Source organism: Falco biarmicus, chromosome 8 (genome assembly GCF_023638135.1).
Source record: "Falco biarmicus isolate bFalBia1 chromosome 8, bFalBia1.pri, whole genome shotgun sequence".
Taxonomy (NCBI): domain Eukaryota; kingdom Metazoa; phylum Chordata; class Aves; order Falconiformes; family Falconidae; genus Falco; species Falco biarmicus.
In genome coordinates this window covers 26,002,559-26,020,679 of record NC_079295.1, presented here as the reverse complement: position 1 = coordinate 26,020,679, position 18,121 = coordinate 26,002,559, and the positions used below count along the sequence as shown (strand labels likewise).

General features: G+C 41.5%; 1 protein-coding gene across 2 annotated transcripts in view; it reads left to right on the top strand.

The window, feature by feature from the left end:
* LOC130153583 (unconventional myosin-X-like) overlaps nt 1-18,121 on the top strand; it is a 93,655-nt gene that overhangs the window by 61,320 nt on the left and 14,214 nt on the right. For both annotated transcript variants that reach the window (XM_056348609.1, XM_056348610.1), the window contains exons 23-32: nt 496-801; nt 4,879-4,918; nt 6,419-7,210; nt 9,330-9,453; nt 9,898-10,141; nt 10,977-11,072; nt 12,724-12,817; nt 13,428-13,483; nt 15,187-15,329; nt 17,069-17,263. In XM_056348609.1, coding sequence (XP_056204584.1) covers nt 496-801; nt 4,879-4,918; nt 6,419-7,210; nt 9,330-9,453; nt 9,898-10,141; nt 10,977-11,072; nt 12,724-12,817; nt 13,428-13,483; nt 15,187-15,329; nt 17,069-17,263 — 2,090 coding nt within the window. The remainder of the gene's footprint in view (nt 1-495; nt 802-4,878; nt 4,919-6,418; nt 7,211-9,329; nt 9,454-9,897; nt 10,142-10,976; nt 11,073-12,723; nt 12,818-13,427; nt 13,484-15,186; nt 15,330-17,068; nt 17,264-18,121) is intronic.

The following is an 18,121-nucleotide window of genomic DNA, read 5'->3' as shown; positions in this document are numbered from 1 at the left end:
AATGTGACCAGATGTATTTTCGGCCCAGTTTTGCTTCTCCTGGAGTAATTTGCTTTTGGCCTCTTAAAAGATGGCCAATGTAGGACTTTTCCCACATATACTAAGGCCATTTGTGTGGTTTTATTGTAATAAATCCACACTGAGTGATTATGCTAATTGCACAGTGAATGTGTATATGTGCAATGCAAGGAGACTTTGGGCCAGTGGACCTTCTCTTTCCCAGTACCAAATAACTGTCCTTCATCCTATGAGGGTCTTCACAAAAGTAGGTGCCCCTGGAAACAAACCAGTTGTAGATACAGTGAAGAGATCGGTGAAGAGAACATGATTTACAGATAGTGGCAGTAGAAGAACAGTAATCGTGTCATTTCAGAGCAGTATTTTTTCAAATTCATTTTTCTGTGGATGTGGTAAGATTGGTCAATATACCGGGGCATGAGAAATGCAAAACATGGATTACTTCGTGGTGCATTGAGTATCTGGTTTTGCTTTTAGGAAGAAGTATCAGAAGGTGCTAGCCAGTGTTGTTATAATCCAAAAGAACTACCGAGCGTACTTCTGGAAGAAGAGCCTGCTGCGACTGAAGGCCTCTGCAGTCACCCTGCAGAAGCACTGGCGTGGCCGCCTGGCTCGCAGCCTCTACCAGCACCTGCTGCAGCAGGAACTCAGGCGGAAGCAGGAAGTGGAGGAGAGGAGGCGGCAAGAAGAGGAAGAACTGATCAGAAGAGAGGAAGAGGAAAGACAATGGCAAGAAGAGGAGGAGCGTAAGAGGAAACAGGAAGAGGAAGAGGTGAAGGAAAGGTACAAGATGGTATCTTGCACTCATAGTTCCCTAGCACTAAAGCTGCTGAGGTGTAAATGCGGGTCTGGGGCACTGGTATGATGGTAACATAGGAACAGTGATTGCATTGAAACAGTGTCCCAGTGCCAGGGGACAGAGTTGGGGTGAGCTGTGGGCAGCTTAGAATAGAAAAGCAGCATGGAAAAGGAGTGTCCTGCTTCCTTTAGGAAAGCTAATTCTGGTGTATTTTTACCTCTGTTCAATGTTTTTCTGCTTTGGAATATACATGAAAGGAGGCAGTTTCACTGACTGGGCAGAGATACATAATTTTCTCATTGATTTTGCAGTGGTAAAGGAAGTTTTATACAATTGTCCAAAATGTGGAAGGATTAGCGGTGTGAGAAGGTACCAGTATCATGGGTCTTGGTGTGTGCAGTCAGCTTGGTTGGAGAGCAAGACAGGCAGTGCACCTGTGCTGCTACTGCAGTTCTTACACTCGTGCGAATACATGTGCTCTCCCTGTTCCTGCTGCTGTGTGTCTCTCATCAGGCATATAGATGTGTCGGGAGACCAGGAGGGGAAAGGAAAAGTTAATGTGACAAAAAGAGGCAATCTGTGAGCAGTGACAGTACACCTATTGAGAATCTTGCACCTCATGTATCATTCACTCTTCACTCCATGGTTACCTATATCCTATCTAAACTGGGTGTCTCTCTTGATAATATTTTGTTTTAAGAAGAATAAAACTTCAACTACAAGATTATTATATGTTTGAACAAATAATCCTGTTGGTTACGTTTCTTATATATAGGCTTTTGTTACATACTTGTCCTGAAGTTGGATCTTGGCAGATTAAGATGTGTGACAAGCATCAGAAAATTCTAAGGTTAGAAGCATGTCACAAGGAAAAGAGATTGCCTGCGGTTTCACTGGAGGCAGTGGGGTAATATATCTTCTGGGACAAGACATGGAGTCAGTGACACCAATGATGAAGTTTGGTCGAGGAATTTGTCGAACAACACTGAAGGCTCCGTTTTATCCATGTGTCAATTTTCAACAACAGCCTCATCAGCAACACGAAGCTGTGCGAGTTCAGAATGTCAGTAACTAGTTTGCAGATATCAAATGCTACAGACACTATCTCAGGTCTAAAGTCCTCGTTGTACTAAGTAGAGCTTGTCCCTACCTAGTTTTAGATAAAAAGACCTATTTAGCTTATTCGTTCTAGTGTGTTTCTACTCCATCCTTCAGTTTCCAGCCCATGAAAGATGTGTTGAACTCAGTGTCATTGTAAAGAAGTGTCAGTGTTTCTATGAATCAGGTGAACTGCTCGTTTTGCCTTCATTTTGTACTTGATGTCAAATAGCTTCATTCAGAGTGAGTAGCCAAAAAGGTACCAGCAGACCAACTTGGTTAAATCCTGAACTTCCATTTGACCTCAAAAATGAGGTGGAAGTCCACAGAAATTGTGAATCGGCTAATCTAGTGAGAACAACCAAAAAACACACATGCAGAGACAAAATTAGGACCGAGATGCAACTGACTTATAATGAACTAAAAGTCAGCATGCAGTTATTGTGCATACACTGTTAGTATAAGGGAGACATTGAGCAACTTGGTCTACAGTTCAACAGGAAGAAAAAATAATGTTGAAAAAGCTGAGGTATTTGAAGCTATTTTTATTTATCTTCCCCAAAAGGCTTAACTTTTAGTTGGACACTAAATACATTAGCACAGTTGTGCAAGAATTCAGAACCTAGCAGGGAAATAAAAGGTTAGAGAATGCTCAGATAAATCAGATTATAAAGAAGTCATCTGGACTTGGTGAAACTGATGTTTGGGTACTTCGAGAACTGGATGAAGCAGTTAGAATCAGTAGCTATTTTCTTTCTCCTCCTTTGTGGATAGCAATGGAGTTTCCATAAAACTGGAAAATTCCAAACATAATGACCTCCTTCTTGTATGGGAAAAGGAAGAATGAGGGAATTGTGGACCAGTCAGCTTAACCTCAGTTTCAGGAAGATACTGAAACAAATAATCAGAGAGTTGTAAATGCCTTGATAATGGAGTTAAGAGCCAACTTGGTTTTCTGAAGAACAAACAACATTAAAGTTACCTGTTTCCTTCTGTGATAGTTTAAGACATGCCTTGTGGATAGGGAAAAGCCACAGAGGGTAGGTAACTTGACTTTGGGTCAGTAGAGTGTAGGTAAGGGCTTTGACATGTTATGACAATAAGACACCATAAGGAATGTGGTTTGGAAAACAGTACATGAAGCAAGACTAGGATCTGTGTTTTTACTGCATTGTATTATTGCATTTTAATTAGCAAACAATAGTCATTTTTGTTACATAGAAGAGAACTCTTGAATGGGTTCCTTCCATGGTCTGTGCTGGATATGGTACTAGTGCGATGTTTTCATAATAAAATGGGTGAAGAAATATGAATATCCATACTAAATTTGCAGATAAAGCCATCTGGTGAGGGGCTGTAAGTACACAGCTAGACAAAATCACAATTCAAATAATTCTGGCAAATCAAAGGGTCTGGAAAACATAGGATAACTTTCATTACAGACTTATGCAGATCTACAGCTAGGAATAATCAAATGCACAGAGAGAAGGAGGAATCCTACTTCAACAGCAGGAAGGTCTGGAGGCTGGATATGTAACCAGCGTCATGCAGTGTGAGAGGAGAAAGCAAATGCTGTCTATAAACAGGATTGTTTCTGTAAGATGTGGAGGTGACTCTTCTGTTCCACTTGACACTGGCAAGGCTTCAGTTGGAGTAGTGTCCCTAGTTTTGGATATCACATTTCAGGAACAGTGTAGATCAATTGGAGATGGATGGAAAGCAGCAAGAAATATTAGAGGTCTAAAAAATGTGAAGAACAGTTGCAGGAATTAGTGTGTAGATTGTAGGTGGTATTCCTGATTTGTTTTAAAATGGCTCTGCTTCTTGAACCCTCTTATCATTTAAGGCAGTTGTTTAACTCATGACTACTGCTAGAGATCTTTCAGTAGAGTTGGAACCATCTGGATCTCACTTATGTCAGCTTATAAACATTTATAAACATTTCCTGAATATTTTTTTTGAGAGAGAGCACAAGAGTGAGAGCTTTAAGAACTTTGTGACTTGCAGCTGCAATTTAGAATTTGGCTGGGAAAAGCTGCAGGGCCTGGGAAATAAATACTGTTGCCCTCCTGTTCTGCTTGGGGCTGAATTATAGGTTTGAAAGTTACCACTGCCAGTCTGAATTTAGCTGCATAGTGGTTGCTACAGGCAGACTTTTCCATTCAGCCACAGCCTACCTCTGCTCCCTATGCATGACTCTGTCTGTCTACTAGTTCAGTGGCTTGTACCGTGCACACTATGGAGAGATTGGCCACAGTGGTAGCTTTCCCTTGGAGTATGACCCTTTTGATTTGGGTGGAGGTGCACCACCGTGGGATAGAGCTTTTTCCTCTACTCATGTTTACTAACAAACTCGACTCTTACAGCCTTTACTGATAAACTAGGTTTTGCATGCCACTGAGAAGTTAAACAATCTGGAGCACCCACGTCTTCAGAGTAGGAAGTCCTCAGCTTAGTCAACGAAGTGCAAAAAATTGGTAATTTTGGTGAGGCTTTAATACAGTAAAAGCAAAACAAAGCACAAATTAAATGCTGGTATTGCAATAATTATTTTCTGTTTCAATAAACCAAAGTTACGTGATATCTATCAATTATGTATGTACAACCTCATTGAATATCCACAGATGTATAATACTTCAGAAGATTCTGTTTATGTTTATCATGAGTCTAACTGATCTGTCCTTCTGTCACTGTTTCCAATGTCCTTTGTAGTGTGTTCCAACTAATCCAATTTCCTAATTGATCTGAAAGTTAAGTGCGTGGGGAAAATCTGTTGTACTCACAAAGGCCATGCCAACCACAGAGAACTGGATTTTTACTAAATTACAAAAGCTTTTAAATCAGTCTTACAATGGGTACCTTATTTTAACCTTTTCCGTGGAGGGAGTTTCCATGTAACTCTGAAAGCCTCATGTAGGAGAACCGGGTCTACCTCTGACTATCACGTCTTGTTTATTTAACAGAGAAAAGGAGCAACTGAATGAGCACGTCCAGGTGGCTCAGGTAAGTTTAACTGTTATTATTTTCGTATGTCTCCTCTTGAGTATCTGTGAAGGGTCCTTCATTACCTACACTTCACCTGCAGCTAATATTGTTATTGTGACAATGCTATTTAAAAAATGGGCTTTGTTCACTCAAAACCTGCAGGTGTTTGGCTTTGGCAGAGGTGCATAGAGTTAACAAGGTAGGGTTTTTTTCAAGGCTTACGTACCAGCTTGCATAGTTGCTATTTGAAAAATTCTGTATTGAACATGCAGCATCCTTTTTTATCTCTATTGCTTGAGCTTATTCCTTGACCTTGTGATGCGCTACACTGTGACACAGTCTGTTTTGCTGGATTGTTGCCTGTAAAAGCCAAAATAAGAGTGCAGCCGGCTGCTACGGTGGCTAAAATAAACCCCTTGTAACTGATCTTATTGTTGGTACTTGATATTTCAAAGAGCAGACCACCTACCCTGAGGTGTGTGAAAACAGCTGTGTATCTTCTTATTTCTTTTCCCAAACCACTTGTTCCCCAGTTTCAGGCCAGCTCGGTTCAGGAGTAGAGTATAGAAATGCATTTGCCCACAAGTAAAAGTCAAGTAGAGAACAAGCAACAGGGTAACCGTAAAGAAACAAGGATTGTGGCTTAAATGAGCCAGTTTATTGGCTGCATTGTCATACTCCTTTCAGGAAGTACATGAAATCCTTTTGGAATTTATTTTTGCTTTTCTTGTGTGTGTCTGTTTTCAACATCCTTCATGGAGGGGGGAGGGTGGCTTTATCTTACAGCTAAACATCAGTGAAAGTTACTGGTATCTTCTGTCTTCTAATTATTGTGTACTTGCTAGAAATATCCTGTTACTCCAGTCTGGAGAATAGAGGAAGACAGAGTCTTCAGCAGCCAGCCAGCCATCACCTATCCAGTGATGCTAAAGAATGCCAAGAAATTCTGGGTGGAGTTTTGGTGGAGTGGGGTTGGAAACAGTCCTGCTTCATTGCAAATATCCCTTCCAGACCTAGATTCTAATGGTTAAACCCTCAACTCAGGAAGTAACAAAATCCCCAAATCTTTTAATGAATTTCTGGGAAATCTTCAACTCTTAAGTAGACTATGCATATACGTATTTGTAAATAGTTGCTTTCTCCTACATGTGTGTATGTGTATGAGATAGTTCAAAAAGAGAGGACAGACTTTCAGAATGCTTTTATCCAAACTGTAATATACGAAGGTCCGGTAACATGAGCAGCAAACAGAGAGGCTCTTCTAAAAATTCACTGACCCCAGTGAGCTGCTTTGTATGATGCAGAAAGGAGGTAGGCTGCTGGAAAAAAAGGAGGTACCTGAAGATCCAGTAGTTCTGCCTTTAGTTTTTACACCATGGATGATTACAGGATGCTTAGAGTCATCTTTTTGCAGATAGGAAGTATGGGGCAAGCGCAGGAGATAGGAAGAATGAAAGGGCCAGGCAAGGAGCCTTGTAGGCTGAAGAAACTGCATTAACACTTTATAAATTCTTTAAGGTGGAATCAGTAAAGGCCGAGGAGGTAGATATTCCCCTGCAAGAAGAAGAGAGACGTCAGATGGAGGAGATCTTACGGCTGGAGAAGGAGATTGAGAAGTTGCAGCAACAGAAGGAGGATCACATGTCTATCATCTGTGAAAACACCAGGAATGAAATCAATCGGCAGCGAGAAGAAGAGATCCAGAGGCTGGAAAAGGAGGCATCTAGGGTTGCCCAGGAGTTCTTGGAGTTGCTGGATTTTGGCAACCTGGATGAAAGTGTGCAGAACTTAGAGCGCTCGCTTTCTAGTGAGGGCACACTCAACATTGACTGCAGCCTGGTGGCACCACTGGCTGAAGAAGAAGTGGATGAGGGTTTTCATGCTGATGATGAAGGACGGCCAGCTTCCAGTTTGGTGGTCTTGAATCAGCATGGCACAAGAAACAGTGATAACTACTCAGACGAAGTTGCGGACACAAGCCTTTCACTTCTGCAAAGGGAAATGGGAGAGGTTGTCCCTCCTCCAGAACAACCTGTGGAAAGAACCACTAGTCCCAAGGAGCAGAAAGCTCTATCTGACCCAGCAGAAAGTATTTACAGTACTCTCTCAGATACACAAAGGAGTAACAATGGAGAGGTGGGAGAGCCGATTTACACTTCCCCCCCAGATGTGGAGTCAGACTACGACCATGAGGAGTTTGATGGCTGTGGAGATGCAGGTAGCACCTCAGCTGAGCCTCTGAATGGTGAGGAAGGTCTGAGACACTCCCATGGTACCAGCCTGGACTCCAACCGTGGCAGCCTGGACTCGGTAAGAATCCCTCCCTTCACCTTTCCGGACATTAGTGTGAAGTGATATTTGTAACGTACTTGCCTTCTTACCTTATGCCTGCTTGCTCTGGGTATTGTTACTCGTATATAACGTTTTCTTACATCAGTAATCAGCTTGGAAAAAAGGGAAGTGTTGTAGATAGGCTGAAGGCCAGAGCACTTGTGACTGTCCAGTGTCTACTGGTACAAAAGGCAGCACATATGTACCTAGACTATTTTAGATTGCTTCCATCACCATTTATTAATGTAACACCCTTTTGGAAGACTAAAAGCAGGCAACTGATATCTTGTAGGTATGTGTTCTACCTTAGATTTCACAGAAGTAGCCTGAGCTTCCAATGGACAATGACAAGAGGCAGTGGAAAGGCTGGGGTTTGATTTGTTTCTGTCACTAAAACTTTTGTTCCGGTCTTGTTACTGTTCAGAGTCAAGGGTTTATTTTCAGTTGCTGTGTACAAGGTAAGCTGTTCTAAGGCTAGAAGTAATTACTGTGCTGATCCAGGCTGGGTCCTGGCGCGTACAACTGAGACCACTGAACCTTTCCATTCCTATGGGACAATGATAGGGTAGTGAAGCTGGGCTATTAGCCTCACTCTTCAAGCGTCTCAGCTTAGATCCCACACTAGGCTGTGGACTTCCTGAGTGCCCTCAGGCTAGTTGCTTAATAATGCAATGATAACCCCACGTAAGGTTGTGGGGAGTTCAGGTGTAAAGCCAATGACAGCCATAAAAATACTTCAGATGAATGATGCCCCTGAGAATAGAGACTTAAACTATAAAATATCTTTGTATGATTGGAATTGATTCTGTCAATCAGAATTTCAGAATTCAGTCAATGTCAATCAGAAACGTCAATCAAAAAAACCAAAAAAATGATTGGGTTGTAAATTTATTTTGAAGGAATTCAATTTATGTCCTTTGCGATTCTTTTGCAATGGTAGATTGTGACCTTTCTTCAAAAGTTGCATAATTTTTCCTGCTTGCATTTCCCTAACATCGGCTGCCAGCCGTAAGAATTTCTTGTGATGTGATCTGTTTGAGTAAAGGTACCTTCTCTGTGGGCTGGTACTCACAGATCACTATCAGGTAATCTTCAAGTCATGAAGCATTCTGTCACAGCCTAGACCAGTTTCAGCCATTCTTAAAAGGTAAATAGAAGTAGAGGGGTTTATTGGGCTCCTCAGTGAGTAACACTCATGAAAAGTCCAGCTGATACCATGTCATGCGTGAGCCATAGGAAGAGATAACTGCAGCTGGGTCAAGATCTCATCAGTAACTGCTGATCCAAGAGTACCTGCTTTTTGAAACTTAATTACAAGAGAGGGATAATGAATGAGTGGAACAGGAATGAGACGAGAGGAGTGCAAAGAGGTCACAGAGAGAGGACAGAAGGGAAAAATTAAAAGAAGCAACATGCATTTGAGGAAGGAAAAGGTCTAAGGAGCTGCCTTCATTAGTATTAAATTAATAAAGCAAATCAAAGGAAGTTGTATTTAAGGTAAAGGAAATGATAATTTGGGGTTTCGTGTGTGAAGGGTGCTTTCTTATGGCTGAGGGCCATATCTAGTTGGAGAACAGGGATGAGTAAATACAGTACTATTAGATCTTTGTTTTTAGGGTTCATTTACTCTGGAATGTGCTTTTTTCCTAATCAGCCCGAAGCAAGGCATTTCCTTGCTGGGATTGGATCAGTGCTCCATCTTGTCCAGCATCCTGGTTTATCTGCCAGAAAAATCAGAAAACTTCTCCAAAATGAAAAATTCTCTCTTAATTCCGTTAAATTAGATTTTGGACTGTGGGCTCTGCCTTGAAACAGGAAGGTTTGTTACTGCTGGTAACTGGAGTTTTCTAGCCGTGTCCACTGCCAAATGTCATTCTCCTTGCTGGTATGAAAATTCCATGCTCTGGAGACTCTTGCTTTAGGCATTAATGGGTAAGCTGTCAAGCCACTAGTTTTACTCTATTGGGTTTTTTTGTAAAGGGAGTATGTGTAGTTTTGCACCTTCTGATCATGTGACTTCTCTAGCCTTGTTAATTTGCTCCAGTCCTCCTGCGACCAGGAGAACCCAAGTGGCCTGTATTTCTGCTTTTCCTTTTAGTTTCTGGACAGTGAAGAAGAAGTAGATGTTTACATTGATACAGATGAAGAGTTTTGTAATGGGCGAGTCACTATTTTCAATGGCTCCGGACCACCCTATTTTCATAGCTATCTCTACATGAAAGGTAAGTGGCTTTAGCCAAAACCATGGAAGGATGGAATCCAGGAAACCTGCTTTCCTCCTCTGTTTCTCCAGAATAATTATCTTCATCTGCTCTTAGTTCTCTGTTTACTTTTTTCCCTTCTTTTATTTAAAACAAGCAAATAAAACAAAGACGAGGGAGGTGGATGTCAGGGAATTAGACTGGATATCTTTGGCACTGAGACGGAATTGTGCCCACTTGGCATGGGCTTAAATGACTCATTCTGAGTTACAAAACTGAAGGCAGTACAAAAATGTTTGAGTGGTGCATATGTTTCTGTATTTTGTGTTTGTTTCACTGGTTCGTTTGTTCTCTGTTCAAACTCAAGCATAACCTTGTTTCTCTCCTTCAGCTCTTTTGTTTCATGTAGGAACTGAAGTGGCTTTTGTTGCATGTCTGATGAAATCTTGCTCCCTTGCTTTGCAGGAGGTCTCATGAACCCATGGAGGCGGCGCTGGTGTGTTCTGAAGAATGAGGCCTTCATGTGGTTCCGCACCAAGCAAGAGGCACTGAAGTCAGGCTGGCTCTATAAAAAAGGTGGAGGCATGTCAACACTTTCACGCCGCAACTGGAAACGCCGTTGGTTTGTGCTTCGAGAATCCAAGCTGATGTACTTTGAGAACGATAGTGAGGAAAAGCTGAAGGGGACAATTGATATCAGAAGGGCAAAGTGAGTGAAGAAGTAAATCCTTTTGATCCCTAGTATTCACTCTCTAAATCAATAATGAAGTGTCCAGTGATACCAGTTCATTGGCCTATGCATCTCCCATAGGGCTAGGAGAATCAGAAACGTAAGGGAAGGAAAAGACAATTACAGCTTCTGGTTTTACTCTGGAGGGAGTCTGGAATTACTTGATGGGTCTTTTTCCAGTCTTGCATTTCGTAATCTGTCAGAAGCTCTTTCCAAGTGGAGTCAGACCAGGAGGGGCTAATCAAGTACACACCCCATGCATTCTCCCATACCCCGACTCTATCTGTTTCCTGGCTTCTGCAGGCATTTCACAGAGGTGGTATGAAGCTCACAGTGGGATTTGAATTTGACAGCATGTACTGTGCCTTCTCCTGAATCCTGAATGCTCTTTTTGCTGCCATAGCCAATTCCTCAGCTCCCGCTGTAAGAAAGGAGAGACTAGTCACCTATTAGCATTATGTGGACCTGTGAAGTGCCAAAAAGAGTGGCATACCCCACTTTGTAAACAGCCCTCTGTATCAACCTCCCTGTCACCTCTTCTTCCATCTAGTCTGCTGGTGTCTTGAAGAAAATCCATTTAATGCCTTAAGCTTTGCTTTTGTAGCAGACTAACTTAAAAAGCTTTTTAAGGGAACCCTAAAAGTCTTAATGTATATTGGAGGAATTTTGCATTTCTGTAGCCGTGTTAGCAGCCATCTGAACCAGTGATTTCCCTTCTGTATGGTGAATGGTATGATGTGAAAAAATTGGCCAGGTGGAATTTATGCCTGTGAAAGGTTTTCAGTTTTGTCTCTTGTGATTTGCTGTGTTCCAGGGAGATTGTGGACATTCATGAGAAGGAGAATGCCTTAGACATTGTGACAGAAGACAGAATTTATCACATTGTTGCGGAGTCACCAGAAGATGCCAGGTATAAGAGGGAGTTTTCTTGGGTTTGTTCCTTCGGTGCCAGTCAAACCCAGCTACGCATGGGAGAGAGAGCCTGGGGAACACAATAAATTCCCTTTTGCTGGAAAAAAGTTGGGATTTGTTCCAGAGTGTCATTTTGTACTTACTGGGAGGTACCACACCTACTTTGGGGACTCCCTGTTGCAGCTGCTGAGATGGTGGTTCAGCCTATCGGTCAGTCACAAGACTGCCACCTTCTTGTGTGGCTGTGAGCATGCTGAATTCAAGGGTTACTTCAGGAGACACACAAAACCTTAATATAAACTGGAACATCTAATAGCTGATTTATTTATTAAATGGAATCTTGAATCAAACAAAAAGTCTATTCATGTTGTCTGTAAATGATTTCAAGAGCAGCTGGGTTTTATCCAGGAGACAGAGCTTATCAGCTTATCAGAGTCTGTAGTGTCATCTGATAAAATCTTTCCAGTGCAAAGCAAACAAATGACTCATGTCCTTCCTTCTTGGGGTCCTGGCCGGGCAGTGGGAATCAGTTGTTTAAGGGCAGGTTGGACAACCTGTTCTGGCTATGCAAAGCCAGGTTAGGAGGTTACTGTCCCTAGCTGGTCGTGTTTTCCCACTTTTCCCACTCTTACCAAGGCTTCTGCTCTCAGCCTAGCCAGTGTGACTGTTTCTCTGATCTACTTTAATCTGATTCTGTGAAGTTATTTAGGGTCTGTTATTATTTCATTTGGGTGTAGGGAGAGGAAGAGGGAAGGTGTTTGGACACAAAATTAAAAGAAATAGGCTAAAGGACAGCCACATGAACAAGAAACAGGCAAATTCAGGGGGCAGTAGCTGAAGAAACAGTAACTTCTTAACCCAGCACTTCCACAACTGGAAAAGGCATGCCGTAAGATAACATTGCAGAATTGCTAGGACAAGTGTAAACCAAATGTGACCTCTCTCAATGCCATATTAGTCTCTTCTGAGGGAGGAGAAAGCACCAACACTTGCACTAGCAAAGGGCAGATTAGCAGATGTTGTAGAGTGTCCAGTTTTAGAATCTTTCATGAAGTCTAGATGTTTACTGATCTCACTGGAAGCTGCAGATAGAATCTGCTTATTCTGCAACAGATTAGCCTCCAGATATGTCTGTAACAAGAAGCCCCTTTAAAGACCAATAACTTAACTCCAAATTTACTTATAGAAAAACCCATGATTAATTGTCAGCCATAGGACTTTCAAGTTTATGAACAGATCAGAGAAAGCCTAGTTAAGAAGGCTGCCAGGTGTCTCTAGGATTCTAGTCCGGGAAGATTCCCAACTGACCCTATCTTTATAACTGCTCTGTGCTCTTCTCAGTCTGCTGACATGTGCTCCCTGACAAGGACATTGCTTCCTTACAGTTCTGTGAGCAGCAAGTAGAAAACTGGATTTTGCAGGAGCAGCTGTTAGTGGGTTGGAGAACGTGCACAGAATTTTCCTAGATCAATAAGGAAGGGAGACATTAGAATCTGGTATGATCAGCCCAAGAGATGTTTTGTAGCATAGTCCTCAGCAAATTGTGAATGAAGAGATTTTCCCACTGGCAGCTTTCCAGGGTCCTTGATCATATTCTAGAGCTAGTTTCACTACCCAAATCTTAACTTTGAGTCTGTTTTGATTGCCAGCGGTTGGTTTAACGTCCTGAGCCGAGTACACAGCGCTACAGCGCAGCAGCTGAGGGAAATGCAGGATGAACAGGCCAATCCGAAGAATGCTGTGGTGAGTTACTGTGCAACCGGTCTGTGGGCATGCTGAGAGCCCCCTGTGATTAACTATTTTGTGAAGGTTTTTCCTGCACATGCAGTGCTGTAGTTCATAAGCAGTATAAGAAAGTTGGACAATTATTATAAAGAAACAGCAAAGCTGATAGAAAAAAGGGTAAGCAGTGGAGAAACATGGTGGTTGTGGGTGACTTAGCTTGATCATCAGTCTTTGGTTTGAGGGGAAGGAGGGGGCTGCGTCGTACAGATAAAATGTCTTTGGATGGGATTGTGGCACTAGTTTGGGTCACAGTTATTCCAGACAGAAGATAGGCCGTTGGGAAGAATAATGTATTTATGTGTTTTGCTGGTACTGAGATACTAGCAAAGGTTATTTCAGACCTTCATAATGCTCTCTGGAAATTTGTAGCTTTTTTTGCTCCAGTCCATCCTGGCATGCTGTTTAAGGAGCAAAGATGACTCACTCGTGCCTTTCTCCTATGTTCATTTCTACTCAAGCTATTGGAATTCAGAAGAATGTTTTCAGTTCCAATCCTATTCATGAAGGAGAATGTCTGTAATTTGAGATGCAAGCAATTCCTGTTATCTGTGTCTTTCTCACTGTACAGGGAACTCTGGATGTTGGACTTATTGACTCTGTCTGTGCCTCAGACAATCCTGACAGGTAAGTAGAACAACCTGACCATCTGTTCGATCAGAAGCTTTCTAGCATATTTTTGTGGGTAGGTCCAGGTTTTCTTTGGGGTTTGCATTTGTTTAAACTCATAAGAATCTATGTCCAAAAAAATAAACGTGACTGAAATCTTAAGCTTGTTTCAAGCTATGTCACTTCACAGGCATGAAGTTCACATACATATTTTCTTTGAGTGACCATTTCTCTTTTCCCTCTTAAATGTGGAAACAGCATAATCTCAATGTCAAGAAATTATAGTCTAAGCTGTTACTAACACTAAACAAAAATGTTCAGCAAAAGCAGCGCTTCCAGTTTTTCAACAGAGTAATTTTGAGTTAATTTTGTAAATTCAGGGGAAAGAACCAGCACTGTGGAAGAATAATGGATGCATTTAGAAATCTGTACTCTTAAAATCTTTGCAATGCAACAGAGCACATTTAGTTCACAGATTGGTTAGTTTCAGAAAAGAGATATGGAACATTTCATACTGCTTTATGTTAACATTTAATTATTTCCCACAGTGTTAACAGGTTCAGACAGGGCAAAGTTTCTTACTACAGTGCTCAAATAAAATGTTAGTTATTAAGTTATTTACGTCTGTGGTCTGTTTTTTTTCTCACAACGTTGCCAGGACTTTGGAGTTAGTAGTTTAGAAAATGCCTATCTTGGTAGCATACTAAGGTTTCATTGATCAAAATATTTTAGCCAGTTCTCAGCCTGTGCTCCTCATAGTTAATCTGTGTACCAGTAAAAAACTAGGCACAAACAGTGAGCTGAACAGTCAAAATTTGTTCATGCATCTGCTGAGGTATACTCTTCTGGAGCATCTGTTTGATTCTGGATATCTGTTTGAGTCAACATTAAACAAATTCTGAGAAAAATGCTTATTTTTCAACCAAAGGTTTTATGCAGCTTATTTTTATCTTCCATAGGTTTATGCAATGGCCAGACAGTTGCTCCATTTGTACCATTTAGCTTTTGCTTCATCCTTGCATTCTACTTCTCAATTTCTCTGTTTTCTCATAGAAACCTATGTTTGCTTTCAAAGCTTTCTGACTCTGTTGTCCTGGAACTGGTCATATTATTTTTTATTTTTCCATTTTCCTGTGAAGCATCAATTTTGTACAGAATTGTGAATGTTTGTTTGATAGGACACATTTGTCTGTTGCACCAGAAGGACTAAGTCATTGAGGTGCAGCATAACAGTTTTTCCTCTGTTTTGTCAGGGTCTGCTCATCTCTTTTAAAACCAATCTCAAACCCATTTTAGCTGACCCCTCTGGGTCCTGTATTTGCGACTGCATCACTGGTTTTAATAAGTACGAGGAGAATGGCTGTACTAGCTCAGCCGAGTGGTACTAGAACTAGCTTAGTCCAATCAGAAGGTAGAACAAAGTCTTTCACTTATGAACCCAGGATGTTTTACAGCTGGTCGTTAGCTAATTAATGTTTTCAAGTGTTTAGAAGTAGCTTCTGAAAGATGTTTAATTCCATTTTGCTGTTCTCTGCATTCATCAGTTTGCAGATCAGCTGCACAGGATATGCACTGAAGCGTTTCTACACTTCTCTGTAGTTTGTATTCAGAGAGTCTTTCTGTATTGTTTATGGGAAGGTTGAGGACAGGGCTTTGGGTGTGCTGTGTGTTGAGGTATTTGTATGGTTATGACCAATTTTAATGCTTTTATTTTCTGGCAGACCAAATTCTTTTGTGATCATCACAGCAAATCGAGTGATTCACTGCAACAGCGACACTCCTGAGGAGATGCATCACTGGATTTCCCTGCTGCAGAAACCAAAAGGCGAATCGAAGGTTGATGGCCAGGAATTCCTTGTGAGAGGTATAAGGAAATGCATGCAATTACAACATGTGAAACTCATCTTCTGTTTATGATCTGAGAGGGAGGTTTGATGGCAGCTAATCCAATCTAGGGTTTAGCTGCTTCCCCAAACAATTTTCTCTGCCCCGCTCCACCTTCCTGCCCACTACTTGCCATGTCTTGTGTTGTGCTGGCACTGGCTCTTAGCCGATTCCATGTCAGGTGGATTCAGAAAGCTAAAGCTGGAACAAAGTAAGTTCTTCATACATTTAGTTTTCTGATATTATTTCTGAGGCTATTTCAACATGTCCAGCAAATGCCATAAGGGAATAGAAGGGAGCATGGCTGCTGTTCAGGAGCAGCTGGCTTAGACTGACGATAACATGACACTGCAGCTTTTGTTTTCAGAAAGCTCTGTTCCTTCTGACACCTGTCATGTAGAGGAGGAGGGAGAGAGATCTTTGTGGGATTGCTGCTGTCCTCAGCTAAACAACCTAACCTGATTATGGTAGACATAATGAGGTGAGAATAATTTTCTGAGGCTGGGCAAAAGATTTAAATTATCTCTGCAGTTTGACCTTAGTTGGAGATGGAGGAGCTAATGCATGAGTAGTGATCACACATATATTACAAAATACTCCTCCATTTGTCTCAATTTTTTTTTAAATGTCCTTAGTACTTTCAGCTCATCACATGGCCTTAAATGTATGAAGACACTCCTGATGCAATCTGTGGAAAGCAAGTGCATGAGCAAATCACCTTACGTCTTCTAGAAAGTATCTAAGAGAGAATAAAGGTCTGAGAGTGGTCATGGCAATGCAGGAGGGCAGGAAGAAAAGGATCATCAAAAAGCATAAGCCTTTCATCCTAGTCTTAAATGTTTCAAGGAGACTGAATGATATAAAGCATATTATCAGACAAGTTTGAGTACCTTAAAGTAAAAATACTTATTTGCAAGGCAACAGTTCCTTTTATCTTACATTGTTCATTAGTTAAAGAAAAAAAGGAATGCTCCTTTGCAGAGTCAGTATATGCTCTGCACTTCACAGTAAGATGTCTGTGTGACAGTGGTGTAGCCACAAAGGCATCTGTCTGGGAAGATCTGCAATTTTTCTTTACATCGAATCTCTGGGCTCAGTCTCACGTTCTTTGAACTTTTTGCCATGTGGGTTGACATTGCTTTTTACAGCTTTGAATAGAAAGTTGTCTTTTTGACAGCTTTAGCAATGCAGACTGTCATTTTTCTTTTATAGTATTGAATTTCTTTTTTTTTCTTTTTTTTTTTCTTTTGTGGGGAATCTAAAATGACAGAGAAATTATTTTGCCTGACTGTGGGAGGAAGAGATGCATTTAATGCTTACAGATCTTTCTACATGTATCACCATGAAAACATGTATCACCAAACCACTTCCATCGAGGTTTGGATAGGCGTTTGGCATCTCTTTGGAAGAATGAATTGTAAATTACTCATTCAAATGTTTGTGATTTGTGAGGGAAGCATGCCAAATAGAGGATGCCCTCGTGGTGATGGCAAACTAAACCACAGATCACTGATAGCAGCATACATAGGGCTGAAGGATGGAACAGCTTCATGGAAAATTTTGGGCAAATTTCTTACAGTGGCATTGCAGGATACTGCTATAGCCAGTAAGGCAGAGATGGTAGGTACCGGCATGAGCGTTTTGCAGAGAAGTGGACTTCTGATTGCAGAGTTAGAGTGCCATGGTGAAACCATTGACACATTTGTGTTCCTGTGCTAGGCTGGCTTCATAAAGAGGTTCAGAGCAGCAACAAGATGTCCTCTCTGAAAATGAAGAAACGCTGGTTTGTTCTGACAAACACTGCCCTCGATTACTACAAGTCATCTGAGCGCACGGCTGCCAAGCTTGGCACACTTGTGCTCAACAGCCTCTGCTCCATAGTGCAGCCCGATGAGAGGGTCTTCAAAGACACAGGTAAGTGGAAGAATGTGGTAACGAGCAGACTTTCCATGTGTGGGGTTGCCTGAAGAGGGAATGGTGCAGGAACGTAATCGTGTGTCATGTTGAGAAAGTAGTCTTGACATTATCTGACGCTCTGTGCCTGGCTGCAAATATGTTTCACCACAGAAATGGTATTAGGCTTGCAAAGGGCCAGAGAGTAGTGTGCAAGTGATGATAAGTCCCTCACAGCTGGTGCAGATACACAGTGCTGATGGTTTTTCTGTGTTTCGGTAGTGTCACTGTTTATCCAAATGTTTTCCAAATAGGGAAAGGGTCTGAGTTCTTCCAGTTGACACTGTAATTATCAGCACATCTCTGTAAATAACTGTCACTTGGTAGCATGACCCACATTTGTCTCTGGGGTCTATGTTACTCTCTTAAATAACAGCAATGGCATACACTGTAAGTCTTTTTTGTAGCATCACTCAACTTGTTAGAAAGAAAAGATGACTAGGACATACGTTTGCTTTCTATGCAGCATGACACAGTTCTGTGTGACACAATGATCCTCCATTGCTTGCCTTATGAGTTTGGGAGGGAACTTGGGTTCTGGGGCAAAGGGTGAATCCTGCTGACAAAGACGGTGAACCTTAGAACAAGACTTGAAATGCTGGACATTTGAATAGTGGAGTTACTTGGGATATTTTTTAAAAGGGCTGGAAGTGGGAAGCCTTTGGTAAAGTGAGATGAGAAGAAACGTGTTCTGCTCACTTGCAAAACAATTGTCCACGTTTTTGATCTCAACAAATGTCTAGGGCTGTCTTTAGCAGAGTGAATTGTCATTGCCCTAGTGTGTTCTCTCAGTTCATGTCAAACATTATTTTTAAAAGT